We start from the raw sequence: 21,571 nt of genomic DNA, 5'->3' as shown, positions 1-21,571 counted from the left end.
TGAACCATGAATGGCACCAAGTCCTTACATTGTGACAGTTCTCCTGCCTCCTGTCCCTTTGAAGGGCTGAGGAAAACTTTGGGCCAGGTGACCCAGGGGCCACCTCCTGTTTCCTGAGGGGATTTTGGGGGTCCCTGAGGGGATTTTGGGGGGTTTGGGCAGGATTTTGGGGGTCTCAGGTGGATTTTGGGGGTCCCCAAGGGGTCCTGAGTGGAGTTTTTGGGGTCCCAGGGGGGATTTGGGGGGTTCTGGTGTTGATTTCAGGGGTCCTGAGGGGATTTTGGGGGTCCCTGGAGAGGTTTTGGAGGTCTTGAATCCTCCTGAAGGGTCTGTGAGGAGATATGGGGGATCCCTGATGGGTTTTGGGGGTCTCGGGTGGGATTTTAGGGGTCTCATGGAGATTTTTGGGGCTCCCGAGGGGGATTTTGGGGGTCCCGAGTGAATTTTTGGGTCCCATGGGGGGATTTTGGGAGTCTCAGATCCTCCTGTAAGGTCTGTGAGGAGATTGGAGGGGTCCTTGAAGGGTTTTGGGGGTCCCAAGTGGAGTTTTTGGGGTCCTACGGTTGATTTTGGGGGTCCTGAGGGGATTTTCGGGGTCCCTGAGGGGATTTTTGAGGGTTCTGGGGGGATTTCGGGGTCCCTGAGGAGATTCTGGGAGTCCCGAGGGGGATTTCGGGGGTCGCGTGTTTGATTTTCGGGGTTCTGAGCGAATTTTTGGTATCCCTGAGGGGATTTTGGGGATCCCGGGTTGAATTTTGTGGGTCCCAGTGGGGATTTTGGGGTCCTTGAGGGGATTTTGGGGATCCCGGGTTGGATTTTGGGTGTTGCTGAGGGGATTTTTGAGTGTCCCGGGGGGATTTGGGAGTCCCGTGTGGGATTTTTAGGGGTCTTGGGTTGGAATTTGGGGGTCCCTGAGGGGATTCTGGGGGTCTTGAGGGGGATTTCGGGGGTCGCGTGTTTGATTTTCGGGGTTCTGAGCGAATTTTTGGTATCCCTGAGGGGATTTTGGGGATCCCGAATGGATTTTTGGGGTCCCAGGGAGGATTTTGGGGGTCCCGGGGTTGATATTGAGGGTTCTGAGGGGATTTTGGGGGGTCCCTGAGGGGATTTTTGAGGGTCCCGGGGGGATTTGGGAGTCCCGTGTGGGATTTTTGGGCTTCTGAGGGGATTTTGGGGGTCCCAGGTTAGAATTTGGGGGTCCCTGAGGGCATTCTGGGGGGTCCCGAGGGGGATTTTGTGGGTCCCGGGGTTGATTTTCGGGGTTCTGAGCGAATTTTAGGTGCCTCTGAGGGGATTTTGGGGATCCCGGGCTGGATTTTGGGGGTCCTTGAGGGGATTTTGAGGACGCTCCTTTAATTTCCCTCCCTTAATTCCCGACCCCGTTCCCCGCTCGGCGCCGCCCACGTGGCCTCAGGAGACCTGAGCGCCTCCATGCGCATGCGCAGTACCCGCGGTCACGCGTCCCGCAGCCAGCCAATGGGGAGGCGCGTTACTGCGCGGTGCCCGGTTGAGGAAGTGCCGCCGGTGTCCGTGCCCGCCGCTCTCCGTCCGGTTCCGCCGCCCGGGATGTGCTGAGGGCGCGTCCGCCGCCCCTCCCAGGTGAGCCGGGAAAGGTTTAGGGGGCGTCTCTGTGCTGGGGAAGGGGGCTGGCGTTGTCATGGCCATTTCTCCCGGGACGGGCTGGGCCCGGCGCAGTCGCCATGGCAACCCGGCCCCCCCGCCCGTCGGGTGCGGGGCGCTGGGGATGCGCTCCGGTTCGTGCCGGTGACGGAGAGTTGGTGCCATTGCTGCCGCCTGTCCGTCTCCATGCCCATCCTTCTCGGCCGGGTGCCCCGTACGGCCGGGCCCGGTGCTCCCCGCGGCGGAACGGAGCTCCCGGCCTTGCTCCGGTTGGTTTGTTGGGTGTGTGTGGAGCCCCCCGGCATTGCTGTGTCCAGGCAGGAGCTAAAAGGAGCCATGAACAATCCACTCTTGTTCTCCGGCATCTGAGTATTTCTGTGTCCCGCTGTATGAATGTTTATTTCTGTATCCCGCTGTGTGAATGTTTATTTCTGTGTCCCGCTGTATGAATGTTTATTTCTGTATCCCGCTGTGTGAATGTTTAATTGTGGTACCGGTGATACCGAGTCTGAGCTCGGCCTGCCCCGTGCCCGTTGCTTTATCCCGATTCTGTGGTGCTCCAGCAGCTCCCGCCCGTTCTGGGTGATCGTGCTGAGCTCCCGACCCTTGGCCACCTTTCCTTCCCCTCTGGTGTTTAATTCACAGCCACAGAGGCAGCAAATACCTGCACCTACCTCAGGCCAGACTCTTTGAGATGGGTCCTGTTCCCCTCTCTGTTTGTTCTGATAATTCCCAGTGTCCTCCTTTGCTGATGTTCTCACTGTGAGCGCGGATGCTTTTCCCCCTTGCAGTGCTCAACGCAGATTTTGCATTCCTTCAAGCTCCATTCTTTTTTTTATCTACCAGCCTACAGTTTCACTTGGCTTTTGGCATTGTGGGAGCTTTCTGCACCTGCCAATATTTTAGATTTTACCATCCTGGAGGTCTGTGCTCTGTCCCAAAGGATCCTCAGCCACTTTTGCATTTCTGTTCCTCTCCTCTCCCATTGAGCTGTTATGAACCTGCTGAATGGACTATGGACTCTCTTTTCACTGTAGATTCATCTTAAATTATTTTAATCTAATTAATTCTTGTAATTAATTTCTTTTAATCTGCCACAGACTCCCCCTAGTCCAGGTTAGTATCCTCAGGAGCATTTTGGGAGCACTAGAGCTTGGTGTGCTTCCAGATTATCCAAGTGAGGTGAAAAAGAAAACAAACCAAAAGAAAACCCCAAACCCACTGCTGGGTGTGTCCCAGAGTGTAATAATTAACATGTGAGCTCATTTACCAGATAAAGCTGAGCATTTATAAGATAAATCTGATAAAGCTGAGCAGCCTCACCCCCCTCAGCAGCCCTGACAGGGACCAGGCTTTTAAAGCAGAAAGTTTTCTGTTGCTAAAAAATTACTGCAAAGTAATTCTTTTACATGATATAAACTGCTCCAATTAGTGTTCCCACACCTGGTGGCAAAGGAAGAACCATTTCAGTGCTGCTGAGACAATTTTGTTTTCTCTTTGAAGCTGCTGCTGTTCTCTCAGCAGATTGTTTGATAGAGCAAATGTCTGACTCGTTGGGAGGTGGCTGTGCTGGGAGTGCCTCTGAAACCTGTGGCATTTTTAATTTTCACTTCTTTTCCCCAAGCAGTGTCACCCATCCTGACTCCTGCTGTCCACACTGGGGTTAGGTGTGATGAAACTTTGTGGGATTCACAAAATGCTCTTTAGCTTTTAACAGAGCATCTACATTTATTTTTATTATCCAAGTCTGCTGCTTCTGTCTTTTCTGGTGTTATTTATTTCCCAGTAAGGATGATCTTTGTTTGGGGATGGGTTTTCCTCCTGGTGGAGGGATTTTGGGGCTGTTCTGGGTGCAGGGGTTGGGCCAGAGTGCTCTGTGAGTCAGCCTGGGCTCAGCCTGCAGCTGATGAGAGCTGGTGCTGCCACCAAAGCCATTCTGTCATTTCCTGCCCCAGCCCAGGCACTCCCAGGGGATCCAGGGGAGGCTGAGCCTGACTCAGGTGCCAGGGAATGCCTGAGGAGCTCCTGCTGCAAACTCAGGCACCTCCTGGCAGGGCTGACTCAGAAATGCTGCAGCTCTGCCCTGCTGCTGCTCCCAGGGCAGGGATTCCCTGCTCTGACCTGCTCAGAGCCAATTCCTGCTCAGGGTGACAGCAGAAAAATCTGCCTCAGATCTGCACCTTCCTACAGCCAAATGCTGCCCAAACCCAAAACTCAGAGTGGGATCACTCCTCCCTCCCTGGGTCTGACCTGTCTGGGGGCTTCAAAAAGACTTTGCAAAAAAAAAACTTCAAAAAGTCTTGCAAAAAATCTTTTTGAGCTTCAGATTTCACTCTGTCCCCCACCCACTTCCCTCCCTGCAGAGAGGTAGGAACAGGAGCTGCTCAGTTTTCCAACATCAGCTTTTAATAAAGTTTTTAATTTCTGCTTCTCAGCTTATTGCTGTGGCTGTCAGAGCAGGCAGCTGTGCCAGAATCCATTTTAAATGTTATGAGGTTGAAACAGCAGCAGTGGAGTTGTTGAGTTGAACCTGAGAGTGTCATGCTTGGAAAAAGGAAAGGAGAAAGGAAAAGAAAGGGGAAAGGGTAAAAAGGAAAGGAGAGAGGAAAGAGGAAAAAGGAAAGGAGAGAGGAAAGAGGAAAAAGGAAAGGAAAAAGGAAAGAGGGAAAAGGAAAGGAAGCCATTTGAGCTCAAATTTTAAAGTCAGAATCTTGGAAATCTGTTAACTTTGGGGCACTTGTGTGACAGCTGAGGAAGGAATGTTCTTTTCAAGCTTTTCCAAAATGTGTTTTATCTGAAAGCCCCTTGTTTGCAGTAAGCTCTGGGCAGCTGTGCTGGTGTCCCCTGTGAGGGTGGAGGGTTTGGGTTCTGTCAGGGCTGCTCCATATTGGGGACAGTGTGCAGGAAATGGAGGCAGCCTCACATTCCCCTCCCCAGGGCTTTGCAGGCTGCATTTCTGGCTGTTTCTCAGTCACTGCACACATTTTCTGTGTGGTTTTTATTCTAACTCAGAAAGGCCAGCAGGCCTGCAGGTGTGATGGATTGTTTGGGGATTTTTTGTTGGTTTTCTGGAGGAAGAGGAACATTGCTGTGTGTTAAATCTCCCCTCCAGCCAAGCTTGTTGCCACTGTGCCTCTTTTGTGACCCCTGGGTTTGAACTCCCCACTGTCTCAAAGCAGATTTTCTCTTCCTCTTCTTAACATGAAAAGATTTAACAGCAAAACCCTCTTAGAGATTCTTGTTTGCCATTCCCCAGAGGAATTGCTGGATCTGGGGCAGCAGGAAAGCAGGCCCTGTGCAGTGAGCTTTGGAGACACTTCCTTTGGAGACTGGCTCCTGTGAAATCCACAGCTCCAGTCATGTTTCCAGAGCTGTGAGGTGAAAGAACAGCTCAGAAAGTGACCCACATACAAACATTCATGATTTCTGGAAGTCTGACAAGTCCAGCTCTGAGTGTGCAGAAGATCAGGGGTATAACAGGATTTTCACTAACAGTAAGTGTTCTTTATTTCTAATAAATAACCACTGCTTGCTGCACAGGTAGGAGTGCATTTTGCCTTCTCACCTTTTAATTTCCTTTTGGGGAGTGTTTCAAATCCTGATCCTTCATGGCAGGAGGCCAGAGTGTTAATGGCAGTGATTCTGGGTGTTGGGCTTGGAGGCTTTCAGTGCTGTGCTGTGCACACCTCCATGAGGGCAGGGTGGAAAATTGTGTGGAGCTCTAAACAAGGCACAAATCCGGTTTTAGAATGGTGTTTTCAGCGTTTCAGAGGTGAGGAAAAATACTCTGAGCTATGTGGGGTGAGTCTTTAGGAGGAGGGCTGATTGCCAGGAGGGTTTTCCCAGCCTGTGTGACAGTGCTGCCTTCCTGGCTGCCAGTTCAAGGTGCTCTGGCCAAGCTCTTGGAGCTGTTCCACACGAGGAGGGTGTAAAATCCAGCTGTGTTTGGTGTTAGGTGGGAGTCTGAAATCACAGCAGAAGCTGAGCACAGGGATGGATCCAAATCCAGGTGCCTGTTCCTGGTCTCTGTGTGCTCAGGAAGGAGTGCACAGGTTGAAGCCTGCTTTGCTTCCTACAAAATTGACTTTTTTTATCTGTCCAGTTGTTACACTTTGGGCTCAGCTCTGTGTATGCTCCTGCCATGCTGGTCTGGCTCTCTCAGGAGATTTTATTCTTTATTAATTGGCTCAGGGCACCTGACAGTTCACTGGTGCAGATGTCTCCTCTCAGCCCAAGGTTACCCTGCAGCCTCCCTGGGGCTGAGGAGAGTTCAGCTTTCCTCACAACACCCTGAGCTCACTGGGTGTTTCCTGCCTCCACTGTGGGGTGCTGTTCAAGCACACTGCCCTGGGTGGATTCACTGGGCAGTGACAAACTCCTTTCTCCAGAGTGATGTCCCCAAGGGAGTCCCATGAGTGCTTGGGATGTGCTTTGGGGCAGATGGGATCCCCATGGCAGGGCTGCATTAACCTGCTGTGTTCCCCATGTGCCAGGGCAGTTTCCTGCACAGGAAGAAATTTAAATACTGAGGAGCTCCAATATTGAGCTGCTGCACACCCCTGAGTGACCTGGGGTCCATGAGGGGCTTTGAGGCTCAGTGCTTTTGATTCTGCTGGAAAAGGCAGAGAAACAGGGATCAAAATGTGTTCTGGCTGTTGTGAAGTGCCATAATCAGAGCCTGCTTCCCCCACAGTTCTGTGTGTGTGTTTGTCAGACCAAGCACAGAATTTTGTCCCAGATTTCTCATTAAGAACCTCACTCACTCCAGAGCAGGGAATGAAGTGCTGGCAGTGCAGGGCAGCACTGCTGTGGGATGGAGTGAAGCAATCAGTGCTCAGTGTGTGACCATGGGTTTTGTTAACAAGGTGGGGATGAGGGAGCTCTGCCCTGTGGGGTTTGTGCTGCCTGTCCCACATGAACCCATGGGCACTCCTGGAAGGAGCAGGAGCATTCCATGGTTGGCAGAGTGTCCCAAATGCCCTGGCAGGTGGGTTTCCATTGCACACTGGCAGGGCTGGGGGTGTTGGTGCAGGCAGCACATTTGATAGCCCAGCTTCCAGCTGTGCCTTTAGATCCAAAGGGACTGCTCTGATTGCAGGCAGGGTGGAGAGATTTGCTCCTCACTGACATTATGTGGGTCTGAGCAACCTGATCTAAGTTGGGTTAAACCCCAAAGGGTCTTTCCAACCTACATTTCTTTATTCCATGACTGTACTTGAAGTAGTACTGAGAAGCTGTCAAGCCAAGTATTTAAATTTCTTTAAAAATTTGGCTCCTGTTGCTTGGATAATGTTGCTCTAAGTCCTGGAAGTGCCTCTTTGAGATTCTTGGTGATGAATCCAGGATGTTTTGAAATGCAGTTGTACTTCCATTGTATTAAATGAAAGGAGCTTGGTGACAGAGGTGTCTGTGTGGAACATTCCCTGTGAGACCAGTAACCTAAAAACACAGTAAGCTGAAAATGAAATGCAGCAGGGAAATCTCTACTGCTTTGTGGAATTAAACTGCTTCAGACTGAATGGTTTCATGTAAATCAAATCCCCAGTGCCAGACAGCACAAGGTAGAGAGACTTAGAGCTGTGAAAATTCCTGCTTGTGTTCTGGGAGATAACAGCAGGTTGGGCCTGGTTTGGGTGCTGTGGTGCTCAGTCACAGCTACAATCCTGCATTTTGGTAGCTTTTAGATTCTCTCAGGGCTTTGTTTGATCCTATTTACGTACAAGTGACTGAGGATGTCAAATGTGATTAATTTTTCTTTCCTGGCAATGTTGTGTTACTGGGATGTGAGGCCTGTCCAGATGGTGACTGGAGCTGCAGACAAGGATTTGGTGGTGACCCTGCAGCAGCCCCTCTGCTGTGAGGGCACAGGGAATCCCCCTCTGTCCCTGTGTGCAGGGAATGTCTGTAAGGTGAAACAGAGGCCCTGTGACATGCCCTGCATGCCCTGCAGTGCTGCCAGGACAGGCCAGCCCTCCCTGTGCCCGTGGGTTGTTTGGTGTCACTGCCCCTCCTCTGGCACAGCCCCTTCGTGGGGTGTCCTTGGGAGCCACTGCAGAAACTTAATCTTTTCCTTCTGTGCAAGGATAGCAGATAATCCTTAATAATCCAGCAAGAGTGTGCTCAGAGTGAATGCTTTGAATTCCTGAGGGTGAAAATCTTCATCCTGAGGATCTGCACTGTTTAATGTTGGGGGTGCTGGCTGGGGGTGCCTTGGGGACAATTATTGGCACCCTGAATTATGGCAGCCATTTGTAAACACCCACAGCCTGCCAGGCCTCCTCTTTATTCTTCCCTGCAGCTCTGCTGCTTCCTGTAGGACGAATTGATCTCAATTAGCTTTTAAGTAAAGTAAAAGGTATTGATGGACTTCAATCCAGCTTTGTTTCTGCAAGTGAAGAAGATTCCTTCACTTTGGTTTTTGTGTGAATGCTAAATTTAAAGTCAATACATCCCTAACTGGGAATTAAACAATTAAACAACTGGGAATTAAAGAGTTGTAAACAATCCTAGTTACTATTTATTTGATTTTAGTCAAACCAAGATTACCTGGCTTTTATTCTGCTAGGAAATTCAGTGATATTATGTTGCTAGATGATAAAAATTTTATGTGGGAATTTCATGAGTTTATCTGCTTGGAAGCTGAAGTCAAAATAAAAATTAATGAAAGCAGTATCTTGTTCACTGGTGAAATCCAACTCATTTCTGCAGGACACACAAGGCAGAAACATTGATAAAACATGTCTAACAGTGCTAAACAAGGGAAATCTCAACTTGTAGAACCACTTGGCCAGGTTTTTGTAGGTATGGAAGTGCTGAAGGGATTTTCAAACACATTTAAGCAGCTGTCTGCCAAAGCATCAGGCTTTATCCTTCAGTGAACACTGTGCTGGTTCTGTGTGGCTGCCTGTCTCTCTAGAAGTGTGATCTTATGTACATTTTATTATTATGATTTTTTTTTTAATTCAGGAGCTCTAAGAGGGAGTGAAAATTATGTGTCAGCTTGGCTTATTTGGTCATGCATTTACTATTTCTTTTCACCCAGCTTCCATTACTGCTAAATATTTGTCATAAGAATTTCCCAGGTTCTCTGAGCTACCCAATACACTTGAGGCCAAAACATTTTGCTAGATTTGTTTCAATAGAGCAAGGCAACAAACGAGTCAAAATGCTTACAACTTTTATGCTTTCCTGTATTTTTGAAATGAATTTGTTATGCATTAATATCTGCAGGTTTTAGGTAAGAAAGGGAATTAATGCTCAGTTTCTAGTTCTGCTTGCTCCTGACTGCAGTATTTTGTAAGAGGCTGTCCTCAGAGCTTTCCCAAGTGTTTATCTGCACTATCCCTTTGTAAGCATGAAATGTTCAATAAAATATGAAATGTTGGCTCATTTTCTAATCCTCCTGAACCAGTGCTTCCTGCTTGGACATGAGGTGAGGTCACTGTGCCCCCAGGAGGGGACAGTGGGTGACATTGGCCATGTCCTCCCAGACTGTGGCCAGCATGTGAACCTAAGGCTGACACCTGAGAAAAAGATATTAAGAGATATTAAAAGAAATGAGATAACTTCACTTTGGCTTTCCCAAGTGGCCATGGACGCCTTGAATTAACCCCCTGCCCCTGGAGCCTGCATTTGGCTGCACAGGAGCCACCCTTTGTCCCAAGGTCAGAATTTGTGTTGTTGGTGTTGCTGCCCCTAAACCCCTAAAGGCCCTTTTCACTTCAGGGTTTTGTTTTACACTGGTACTGGTTTTGTTTTATTCTGTGCTTTCAAACGTGTATTTTGTCCTCTTAAGCTGACTCTGAAGGTGCCCTTGGGTCACTGTGTTGGTTGAGACTTGAGTTCAGGAGTTTGGCTGTGCTGAGGGCAGCGTTGCTGTCACCCTGGTTTTTTAAGATTTTCTAAGCTTTCTGATGTTGACATTCTTGTAGTGAACTTTCTCACACACTTTCTGTAAATAACTCATTGTTTTGCATTCTTTTATGGAGGAGGAGAGAGTTGATGGACTGTTGGTTTGTCCAGTGTCATTGGAGAGGTGGCACTGTCACCTTCCAATCCGCTGTCACTTTTGGAAAACTATAAATATTGGAGTCAGAAAATAAACCTCTCTTTTTTCTTTCACCTTGAGAACGGTGGTGAGCTTGTGTTCTTTCATGTCCTATAGTGACACGTTGCCACAGGCTGTGCCCAGGGCCAGGACCTGCTCCTGGGGCTTTTTCCAGGAATCCAGCAGACCCAGAGGCTGTCACCTGGCTATGAAGGGAATTGATTTCCCTGGAATTTCTTCTCTCTTGGTCACAGCAGCCACTTCCCACAGCTCCTCCAGCAGCAGTGACACCAGGCCAGGAGGAAGGGACACAGCTCTGCTCTCCTCAACCCCAGGGCAGGACACAGTGCCAGATGGGTGTCCCAAATGTCCTTTAAATGTGCTGGAGCATCTGGATGAGTCCCTGCAAACACAACCAGCCGTGGGAGTGGGAATTTGAGGGGAGGGGGATTATCCTGTTCAACAAAACAGCCATGGATTACTTGATGGAGGCTGGCTTCAGCTCCAGGATAATGTGTAATGCTTGCCCAGCTCTTTGAGAACATGGTGTTAAATACACATGGACTAATCCTCACAGGAATGTGTCCTGTGCTGCTCTGCCTTTTCTACTCATTAGCAAAACCGTGGCTCTGGCATGGTGGTTTTATTTCTCTCTGATTTATTAATGCTGAGAAGGGGTGATCCCTTACAGGAGCATTGAAACTTTGCAAAGAAAACAACCCTGTGGTGTCCCAGCTCTGAAATGGCTCAGCAGGGCTGGGACTGGGGTCCACAGCATCCAGACCCAGTGGTGGGGGTCAGATGAGCCTCAGCCAGCAAATGTTTGTCCTTCTTCCTTCAGGGTCCCATGGGGTGAAGCTGAGGCTTTTAAAGGCCACCAGAGGCTGGGGTGGGGGTGTGTGCACCACTGGGACAGGGTACAGATTGCAAGTCTGGCTCTGAGGGCTTGAGCCTGTTCTGGGAGTGTGAAAGTTGTGAAGGCAGCAAGGAAGGAGTGCAGGTTTTGTAGGGGCTGAAGTTGTTGTGAAACTGGCACCTGGGCTGGCTGTGAATGCTGTGGGCTGCTCAGTAAACAGGCTGGGAAATAGCTGTGATGCTTTTTAAGGAATTCTTTGGAGAGCAACAAGGGATCCATTTCTGTACAGTGACTGTAACTGCCAGAGTAGAATCACAGAATATGCTGAGGGGAAGGGACCCATCAGGATCACTGAGTCCTGGCCCTGCACAGGACACCCAGGGAATCTCACCATGTGCTTGAGAGATTGTCCAAGTGAGTTTAGTAACTTTATAATTAATTGCTAAATTGTAAGTTTGGCAACCTAAAATTGCCCAAAGTGGCAGTTGTAACTTTGCCAGTTACAATATTTGTGTAGAAGCTGCTCAAATGGCACTTGCAGTCCAAAGGGGAGTGTGTTTAAATCTGTTCCTCCTTGAGTTCTGAGCTGTAAATCGAGAGCACTGGAGAGCTGAGCATCCCTTTTCACAGGAGGGCATAGACAGACACTGCTCTGCAACTTTTCCCTTATAACTTGGCACTTTGAAACCAAGACTTGAGAGCCTTAAAATTGGGAAAAGAAACTAAAAATTTTAAGTGATTTATTTTTGTTAAGGGCGATGGCTTTGGGTTTTTTAATTTGCATCGTGGTCTGGTTCTTTTACCAGGGAGGGTTGGGGTGAGAAAGACGAAGGAAACGACTCCTCCTGTTTCCCCTCACCTTGTCTGTCTCATGTGGGGCTTTGCCATGCCTAAAATGTGTTCTCAACTCATCCCTCAGTGCTGCAAATGCTTTTACAACCACTTTAGCTATCACTTGCTTCTTTCCCTCTGGTGCTTGTTAAGAAAGGCTGAAGACATTGCAGCCAGTGTTGTGTTTGTGCTCAGCACATCGGGCAGGGCTGTGGAGAAAAGGTGTCCTGGGATTTCTGTATCTGGGCTGGGAGGAGCTGTGGCACTCAGAATGAGGGGAAGTGAAACTAGATCTCATTTCACCAGCATAGGTTAAACAAAATGAACATTTTAGAGTTGGAATCCTCTGTATATGTGCTCACTGGAGATGGCAGGTTGTGCAAGAGGACTTTCTAACGTTCCCCTAGCAGTGCTTCCTTTTTAAGCTGTTTGTTCAGGTTTGTTTTAACAAACTGTTGGTGCTGCACGGACATTTGAAGAGCTCCATGCAACATAAGGTACACTTGGCAGGCTGTTGGCTCATTTAATGCTCTTTTTGGAAGGGCTGTGGCCACGTGCTCCTCACACACAGAGCCACCAGCCTGTGCTCCCGGGGCTCAGGACATGCCTGGATCTGGGGCTGGAGGGATGCTCAGGCTCAGCTGGGAGCTGGGCTTGCCACTTTTACACAGCTTTGAGGTCAATATTTCTGTGTTTTGCTTCATCTCCCCTGAAAACTCAGTTTCCTGGGAAATCTATTTCTCCAGGAGAGCCGCAGGTGGTGCTGTGGGATCAGGCCCTGGAGGTGCTGTGGGATCAATCCCTGGTGGAGCTGTGGGATCAATCCCTGGTGGTGCTGTGGGATCAATCCCTGGGGGAGCTGTGGGATCAATCCCTGGTGGTGCTGTGGGATCAGTCCCTGGGGGAGCTGTGGGATCAGTCCCTGGTGGTGCTGTGGGATCAGTCCCTGGGGGAGCTGTGGGATCAATCCCTGGTGGTGCTGTGGGATCAATCCCTGGTGGTGCTGTGGGATCAGTCCCTGGTGGTGCTGTGGGATCAGTCCCTGGTGGAGCTGTGGGATCAATCCCTGGTGGAGCTGTGGGATCAATCCCTGGGGGAGCTGTGGGATCAATCCCTGGGGGTGCTGTGGGATCAATCCCTGGGGGTGCTGTGGGATCAATCCCTGGTGGTTCAGCCCCTGTTGGTGCTGTGGGATCAATCCCTGAGGGTGCTGTGGATCAGTCCCTGGTGATGCTGCCCCTGGAGGTGCTGTGTCCCAGCTGTCCCTGTGTGTGTCCCGGCCCTCCCCGTGTGTGTCCCGGCCCTCCCCGTGTCCCAGCTGTCCCTGTTTCCTCCCCGCAGGCGTGAATGACAGAGGAGGTGCCGCCGAGCGCCCTGACGGATGTGACCCTGCGCCTGCTGTGCCACGATGACATAGACACGGTGAAGCAGCTCTGTGGAGATTGGTTCCCAATCGAGTACGTGTCTGCTCTGGGGGCAGAGGGGACACAGGGGTGACCCTGCACTGCTCCAGCTCTGTGCAGCCTCAGGGCAGCAGCAGGGTGGGAATCTTCTGTGCACTGGGGTTAAATAACTAAAACAAAAAAATTCCTTAAACTATTTTTTTCCCCTTCTCTTTAAACCTACTCTAAACTAAACACCCAAAAAACCACCAGCAACTCACACCTGTAACCCACCAAACCAAACCTAAACCACAACATTTTCAACACCAAAAAAACTAATAAAAAAATAAATAAACCAAATTACAACCCCCAAAAAAACTTTCTAAATTTATAATCTCTTTTAAAACAACAAAAAATTTTATTATTTAATATTAATTTTTATTATTTAATAAATTTCTTTATAAATTATTAATTATATTAAATGTACATTAAATTTAATATAATAGATATAAATATTTAATTAATATTTAAAGTTAAATATTGCTATTTAATGTAAATATTAAATATTACATTAAATTTCTAATCAATAAAATGATTTTTCCACTTTTCTCCAAAATAATATTTTCTTCCAAACCAATTAAAAAAACCAAACAATTAAATCTACTTTCCTACAAAAAAAAAACCCTTTAAAAATTCTCTCCAAAATTTACCCTAAACCAAAACAAATACATGTATTGGTGCCCAACATGGGTCCTTTGGTCCAAAGGTCCTTTGCTGCCTGTACTGGCGTCATCAGAATCTTCCAGTGTGCACATTTGGGCAGGAGAATGGGCTCTGTCATTGAAGGGATGGATCAGCCTCTTGAGAAAGGCTGAGTGAGGAGGGGAAGGGCAACACCTGCAGGAAGAAGGCTCCCTGTGCTTGTGGAAGGAATTTGTGTCCTGGATCCTGGGGCTGGGGCAGCACCCTCAGAGCTGAGCTGGTCCTGGGGAGCTGAGCCCTGCTCCTCCCATGCTGCTGATCTCAGCCTGCCCCAGGGAGCTCCCCACACCCACATTGGGTCAATGCCCGTGGCTGCACAAGCACAGGAGCTTTTCTGGGGGACACCGACACATTTCTGGCCTAATCCATACAGCTCTAGACTTCATGGATTTTTAACTTTAGCTTCATAGAGAGTTCTAGCAGATTATAATTAAGATTGAATAAAATGTAACAAATCAGCAAAAGCATTCATAATATTATGAGTTTGTAGATTTCTTTTAAAGGCAAGACATGCTGAACTCTCATTTGGAAATAAATGAACATACAGTAGTTTCCTTTAGTTGCTGCAGAAGGAGGAGGAGAACTGGAGGCTGGTGGTGTGATGATTTTTTTTTCCTATCAATATGCAGCATTTTTTTTACTTGTGTATCAAATTAATGAGATCCTTACACTCTTAGATGAGGGCAGATGGATCTTGCATTTAAAAATAACTTGCTAAAGATGGATGTGAAAGCTCTGGGCAAAGGCTGTAAGATGAAAATGTGATTCTCTTAGCAAGGCAGGAGGCCATTACATGAAAGAACCCCCTAAAGGGGTTGCAGTGCCTGTTCCCATGGGCTCTGCATGCCCAGACTTTGGTGTTTGTGGTTCCTTCCAGGTACCCTGACTCATGGTACCGAGACATCACTTCCAACAAGAAGTTCTTTTCCCTCGCAGCCACCTACAGAGGCTCCATCGTGGGGATGATCGTGGCAGAGATCAAGAGCAGGACCAAGGTGCACAAAGAGGTGTGTGACACCCTGGGCTCCAGCAGCACAGAGCCCACCCCTGCCCTGGGGAAAGGGGATGGATCTGCTTGGGGTGGGGTTTTCCTGTTCAGACACCTGGTCTGAGTTCATGTCAGCAGTGAAGCACACGCTGGTTTCCAGCTAATGGAGCAGAGTTGAGGGGCTGTGTGGTACCACAGAGGCTCTTCCTGCTGGGGCCTCTGGAGAGCTGAGGGATCAGATCCTGCAGGATAATCCCTGGCCATGGCTGCTGTAGATGGGGGAGCACAAAACTCTTTTTTTCATAAGAGCTTCCTTAGCTGTCATGGGTGAGTCACTCTGGTGACTTCCTGCAGAAACTCCTCCCTTTGCACAGTCCCTGTCCCTAGCCCTGAGGGGAGCTAACCTGTCTGCAGAGAGCTTGGGCTTCAGGGATAACAGGGCTGGGAGGGCAGGAGAGAGGGAAAGAAGAGATGGTCAGTGAAGACAGCATGGGAGAAGAGCACTAAAAAACAGCAGGGGCAGTGCAGGGAGTGCCTAACTCCTGGATGTAACTCAGTGATGTGGTTAAACAATAACCCAGCATGCACAGAGCAGCACATGGGTCTCTTCACCTCAGCTCCCTGGCTTCATCTCAAAGCTCATCACAGTCAGAAGCTGCATCTTCAGCAACTTCTGCAAAAGGCTCCTGTTCCAGACCAGCTGAAAGCCAAGGGTTTATTCAGGCACTGCTCTGGGCAGTTGGGGCTGTGGAATGTGCTCCTTGTCCTCCCCAGCTGCCACAGCTCAGGTGCAGCTTGCAGCCCACAAGGACTTGCTGGGTTGATCTAAACCCTGCTGGGTGGCTCCAGAGCTGGCACTTTGAGTCCTTGTGGTAAAGGCAGCAAACATGTTCTGTCCCTAAACCCAAGCATGGTTTGTGTTCTGCCTCTGGGAGGATGGTGTGAAAATAGGAAATGCCCCATGCTTGGATATTTTAACTTCCATCCCAAAACCTTCAGCTAACACTGTTCAGTTAAGAGAAGTTTCCTGCTTCAGCCTTGTTTTCAGGTGTTCCAGTGCAGGGTTCTTGCTTTCTCCTGTGCCTCCCCAGGTACCCTATTAAAAAACCTGTGCTATCTCTATGCAGGATGGAGATATCCTAGCTTCCAATTTTCCTGTGGACACTCAAGTTGCTTACATCCTAAGCCTTGGAGTGGTGAAGGAGTTCAGAAAACATGGAATAGGTAAGATGCTGCTCAGTGCCAGCTCTTGGTGCATTTGCCAGAAGGAGCTCCAGCACCCCCCTGCAGTGTCCCTGAGGGATTGGGAAAGGGTTACCTGTGGCTGGTACCAGCAGGTGGGGCAGTGCAGGTGCACTGGGAGCTTTTTACTGGTGTGGACACAACACAATGTGCAAATATTTCCACAGAGCACAGGCCTTTGTCAGTCCTGTTGCCAGGGGCCAGCTGAGCACACCAAAAACTCACACTGGTGCTGCTGAGAGTGTCTGAAAGTGTCAGAACTTCACCCAGAAGCAGGGTTTGAAATTATTTTCATTCTGGGTCTCGGCAGTCTGATCCCTGAGGCAGAAAAGAGCTGCTTTTAATCTTTCATCTTCAACAGATAGAACAAACTGTGAGAAAACCACAAAGGGAACTGGAAAATAGTGTAACTTGTGCCTGATTAGATCTGACATGTACAAGTCAGCTCTGAATGTCTGCTGCCACATGCAGCTTTCCTGCAGCCATTTGAAATCCTGGAGTCTGAAAGGTTTTCCTCTGTTTAGAGCAGTTGTGTTCTTCACCAAGTGCTGCCCCTGTGGTGCCATTTCAGGCAGGATGTGGATCTGTGACCTGCAGAAGGGAATGGGCCAGGTTTGGCAGTGCACATGGTATAACTCAGCACCTCCAAGTCCTCCCTTCTCCCCCAGACAAGTTTGAGAGGTATAAACTTAGAGGATACATAAAGAAATTACCACAGAGTCATTGGTGAAAGCATTAAAATGCCACTGGAGACAATTTTCCAGTACAAAGAAGAAAGTGGTAGCACAGAATGATCACAGAAGCTGATAAAGAGGTCTTTCTGTAAAATTATGGTGGTTTTCAGTCTCCTCCTAATATCCAAATCCTATTTTTCCCCCCAGTTCTATCTTGCTGGAATTTTCTCCTTTCAGAGTCAGTATTTCCTGTATCCATTCCATCTGCACAGCATGTTGCTGTGCTCTCTCAAAAACTTTGAGCTTGCACCTGTAGCAACACAACCTATAAAAAGCTGCTGCTGCTTTTTCTGAGACCTTTCTCTTGAGTTTTCCCAGTGGTGTTTGAAGCTGTAGCCTTTCATGCAGGAGGCTTTTCACTCCAGCCATGCTTCCGAGCACTAAAGCTCAGATTTGCTCTGATTTTTGTAAAAGAGTTTGGTTTTTAGTTCTCTGCTGTTCTTAAACCACAGGACAGCTGGATTTCTGTGAGGTAGAAGATTGGAATAGCTCATAACCAAATTGAACTGCTCTGTTGTTGATGTCTCAGTGGTTTTTTTTGGTCTTGGCTGATACAGAGTCTCACTAAGTATCAAGAGAACGTGAAGTCAGTGCTGTTGACTTCTGTCTGAAGTCCTGTGGGTGCTCCAGGGAGTCCTGCAGGCCCTGGGGACTGTGGAACAGCAGCAGCCATCTCCCCTGTGTGTTAGTCAGGCTGAGTGTTCAGCCTGGTGTTACCACACCTGCTGGAAGAAGCTCCCATGCAGGTTCTGCTGGGTCCTTCATGCCGTGTTGAGGTGGTGTGGGTGAACCCCAGGTTGTGTCTCTTGGGGCTGGAGTATCCTCTGTGCCCTCCTCTGGTTTTTCCTGCTGGCTGCAGCAAATCCATGTTGGATGAGGCTGTCTCCACTCCCCCTTAGGAGGTATCTTAAAACCCCAGCATTTCTTAGATTTTGATTCAAGCTCAGCAGACACAATACAATAACCTGCTTGTGAAGTCCTGTTTTGACTCTGCTGTATCAAATGGCTTTAAAATAAATACATGTATGGGGTGGAACTGATACCATTGAAAATGAGTCACTGACCTTCCCCAAAGCCAGGAGTTCTCTGCTGGGGATGAGCAGCATTGACAAAGTTCTGCCTCATCCCTGTGGCTTTTGAGTCAGAGGTTTGTGTCTTTAAAATCTCTGTGTTTTGAAGCCATGCTCATAGGTGAGACCATGTATGAAAACCATGTAGAGGGTCCTGTGAGAACTGGGTGGGGTTTGGGGTCTCCAGGTGTTGGAGCTGTCCCTGATTAGCAATCCCTGATGCAGCAGGGCTGGGGCTGCACACACACTGTGATCCTGCTGCCTTCCCTTCAACAGGTTCCCTCTTGCTTGAGAGCCTGAAGGATCACATCTCCACCACTGCCCAGGACCACTGCAAAGCCATCTACCTGCACGTGCTCACCACCAACAACACAGCAATAAACTTCTATGAGAACAGAGACTTTAAGCAGCACCACTACCTGCCCTATTACTACTCCATCCGAGGGGTCCTCAAAGATGGCTTCACCTACGTCCTGTACATCAATGGTGGGCACCCACCCTGGACAATCTTATATCCTTTCCCTGCAGGCTGCTGAGAGAGGCCAGACCCTGCTTTGGGTTAACAGCAGAGTGTGGGTAGATGTGGGAACTGAAACCTGCTCAGACGTGGGTTTAGTCTGCAGGTGGAAGGAAGGAGATGTTAGAGTTATTTGATGTAGGATGGTTGGAGCAAGCTGGATGCCAGTGAGAGCAAGTGCTGGTGTTAGGCCAAAGTTCTGGGTGTGCTTTGGTTTGTAGGATGTGCAGGATTTAGCCATGAACAGGGCAGAGGAATCTTTGGTCCTGTTTCCTGTGACCTGGGATCCCCTGTGAGCCTGGGCTGGCCAGGATCTCAGCAGGCTGCTCCCACACTGACTTAGGGGATTTGTTTCAGGTCAACGGATCATGGAGAAGAAACTTGATCCTTCCTGTGTGCAGCTGGTCAGTTCCAAGCTCGCTGGGCAGGGGGATGGATTGCTCTCCTCACAGGATCTTCTGTGGAGTGCAAAGGGAGCTGCTGAGAGGAGGTATTTCCTACAAGCTGGAGCTGCCATTCCCAAAGTGCCATCCTTTACAGGGCAGAGCTGCTTTTGGTAGAAAGGTGGAGGCAGTGATTGCAGGAGCAGACCTGACTGAGCTGAGCAGCTTCCACTGTGTGGGGTCCCTGCAGGCAGGGCAGCTCCAGGAGAGATTGATCTGAGTTACAGTGTAAGTGTTGCTGTCCTTAACTGGTGGCCACTGACTACCTACAGCACATTGGCTCCACACTGGCCAGCCTGAGCCCGTGCTCCATCCCCCAGAGGATCTACAGACAGGCCCAGAGCCTCCTGTGCAGCCTCCTGCCCTGGTCTGGCATTTCTGCCAAGAGCAGCATCGAGTACAGCCGGACAATGTGACAGACTGGGGGCGCACGGGGAGCGCAGGTGGGTGCTGGGGACAGCTCCTGTCCCTGCCACTGTCCCTGCTGGGACAGGTCCTGGGGTGAGCTCATTGCTGCTGTGGGAGGGGTCTGGGCATGGCTGTGCTCCAGCTCAGCCAGCAGCTGAACTCCTGCAGGTTTCATTTAAAGGGATATAAAATTCTGACCTTGTTTAGTGGAGCCCAAACCCAGCAGCAGGTGGAACCTGCTGTCCCTTTCCCTTTCCCAGCGTGCAGGACCCACAGAGTCCCAGCACAGTGACTGGAAGCCCCAGTGCTGCCAGTGTCTGGTATTTCCAGGACAGTGGCTCCCCAGCACACCTTCCCAAAGTGTTTCCCTAAAACATCTGCCCTCTTTTCTTTCCACAGGATTGTTTCTCCTTCCACCTGACACCCGGCTCTGCACTGGTTCCAGTGATGACAGCTCTTGGCCGGTGACCCAGCCCCCGGACGGGACTCCCTGTTCCTCAGGGCCTGACCTTTGGTAGAACTTCACCCTTGGGGCTGCAGCCCCGGCTCCCCACGTGGGCGGGGCAGGCCGGGCCGGCGGGCCCCTGGTGTCACCACTGGGTGTGCTCTGGGTGTCACCACTGGGTGTGCCCTGGTGTCACACTCGGTGTGCCCGGGTGTCACCACTGGGTGTGCATGCTGCACTGTCCCCGCCTCTCCCCTCGGTCTGCTCCTCCCATACCCGCGATCGATGTCGGGGTGGGGTTCAGCTGCTGCTCCCACTCCATCCACAGCTGCTCAGAGCAGCTGAAGGGGGTTCATGGGTCTGCACTGAGGAACCACTGAAATGGACTGGGAGAGCCCAGCTGCCCAGAGGCTGCCCTTGCAGCTGGGGCAGGGCAAGGGAGGGATGGGAATCATGTTTAGGTCCTGCCACATCAGCTGCTGGTGCATCCTGTGGGAACTGCCAGGGAGAGCAACTGCCTCGCATGAGAACCCACCCAGCCCCACCAGCCCTCTGGAGTGATGTAAAAAGAAGCATATAATTCAGGATGCATAAAGTAGAAGGCAGGGAATGAAATTGCTATTTCATAGTGAAATATATATGTATTATACTGTATAGATCTTTCTGCCTTTGTCCAGGATGGAATGTAGCAGGGGAGGGGAGCTGGGAGTGTAGAGTCTGGTCCAGAGCCCTTCTCCCTTCCTTGGCACCAGGCTGGACTTTGCAGGATCTGGAGGGATGGGATGGGATGTGTGCACAGCTCCCAGCAGCTTTCCCTTGCTGAGGAAGGTGCCCCAGCTGTTCAGTGTCCTGCCCTGGGCTGTGCTGGGCAGGCTCTCAGTGACCCTGTCCTGTCCAGGAGCCTCTGGCTGCACTGAGTGGCTCATGTGCAGCCAGGCCAGGGCCCTGCTGTATCCCCATGGCAAATCCCCCTTCCCTGGCCAAGGCTCTTTCTCTGCTCAGCACCGTGTTCCTGATTCCACCCTCATTTTTAACTGGGACTGGAGCAGAGGGATCCGTGCCAGAGCAGGGCCTGGATGGGCTGGCACTGCCAGCTGTGCCAGGGGCTGAGGAGCCCTGGGGGTGACACATGGCTCAGGCTGGGCCTTAGAAGAGCCAACAAGCACCTTGCAGCCTGGGTGGGCACAGGAAGCGCTGTCAGTGCCCAGCCCCGGGGTGGGAGCTCACTGTCTCACTAATAAAAGGATGCAGATGAGCTGCTGTGAGTGGTGCCAGGCTGGAGAGCAGCTGGCACATTTGGTGTCTGGGAGCAGCACCGGGCTCTTCTGGGAGGTGCTGCTCCTTCTGGGGCTCAAAGACAAGGTAAAGGGGTGTTTATGAGGAGTCAAACAGGGCAGTGATGGAAAGCCCAGCCTGTGAGACCCTCAAGCCCCAGGGTGCCAGGGCTGCCCTCGTAGCAGGCCTCTTCCATCCCATGTCATCCCTGGCTCCCCTCTAGTTCAGCAGTGCCAGTGGCACTGGGCAGGCAGCTCCTCCCAGCCCCAGTGCCTCCTCAGGGCCCCTGACACCCTTCCAGCCTCACTTGTTACCAGTTTGGGGTATTTTTGCTTATCCACTTTTCCTTATCACATCTGTTGGTTTAGAGTTTCTTTAGCAGCCCAAGCCCGTTTTTTCTCAGCACTTGCTTTCTGTGGGCCAGAATGAAGCTGTTCTCTCCTGACTGCCTGGGGCTGATGTGTGTCTGTGTCCCCAGTTCCTCCCCTGCCCCTCACACAACCCAACTCCACTACTCGAGCACGTCCCAAGGGAGCTGTGACTGGTCTGTGTGTCCTCCTACCACCCTGTCCTGAGGAGTCAGCCCTGTCCCCCCCTTAGCCCATTATTTATTGAAGAACTCTCTAAACATCTCCAATTAAACCAAACCTCTTTTTTGAGTTGTCTGTCCCTGCAGAGCCTCTGTCTCAGGCCAGCTGCTCGTGCTCTGCCCCAGGGCAGGGTGAGCACAGACCCTTTGCTGTGGGGCTGGGGGATCCTGGGGGAGCTGCAGGGAGAGGAGGGGGGACAGGGAAGGGGCAGCAGCTCCAGCAGGGCTGAGCCTGCAGCGTGGGTGGGTTTGCCTTGTAGCCCTGTGCAGCTGCAGCACTGGGCCCCTCGCTGGCTGTGCCCACTCCAGCAGGACAGAGCCCCCTCAGGCACAGCCTGTGCTGGGCAGGTGCTCCTGCACCT

At 50.4% G+C, this 21,571-nt stretch overlaps 1 protein-coding gene across 1 annotated transcript; it reads left to right on the top strand.

Annotated features, from left to right (window-relative positions):
- The first annotated feature begins 1,441 nt into the window (after positions 1-1,441).
- On the top strand, positions 1,442-21,279 carry NAA60 (N-alpha-acetyltransferase 60, NatF catalytic subunit). The gene is made up of 7 exons (XM_064726083.1): positions 1,442-1,599; positions 12,696-12,811; positions 14,376-14,505; positions 15,614-15,710; positions 17,809-18,043; positions 18,752-18,935; positions 19,300-21,279. The coding sequence occupies exons 2-6, from the start codon at positions 12,702-12,704 to the stop codon at positions 18,906-18,908; spliced, it is 729 nt and encodes a 242-aa protein (XP_064582153.1). The 5' UTR covers positions 1,442-1,599; positions 12,696-12,701; the 3' UTR covers positions 18,909-18,935; positions 19,300-21,279.
- Positions 21,280-21,571: the final 292 nt, after the last annotated feature.

Source organism: Zonotrichia leucophrys, chromosome 14, assembly GCF_028769735.1.
Source record: "Zonotrichia leucophrys gambelii isolate GWCS_2022_RI chromosome 14, RI_Zleu_2.0, whole genome shotgun sequence".
Lineage (NCBI taxonomy): Eukaryota > Metazoa > Chordata > Aves > Passeriformes > Passerellidae > Zonotrichia > Zonotrichia leucophrys.
Note: the sequence above shows the minus strand (reverse complement) of the source record. Positions and strands in the feature narration are given on the sequence as shown.

Bases quoted from the DNA above. Each gene is read 5' to 3' on its own strand.
- NAA60 (XM_064726083.1), top strand. From the start codon at position 12,702: ATGACAGAGGAGGTGCCGCCGAGCGCCCTGACGGATGTGACCCTGCGC. The intron at 12,812-14,375 runs GTACGTGTCTGC...GGTTCCTTCCAG, and splicing joins GGAGATTGGTTCCCAATCGA to GTACCCTGACTCATGGTACC. The intron at 14,506-15,613 runs GTGTGTGACACC...ATCTCTATGCAG, and splicing joins GGACCAAGGTGCACAAAGAG to GATGGAGATATCCTAGCTTC.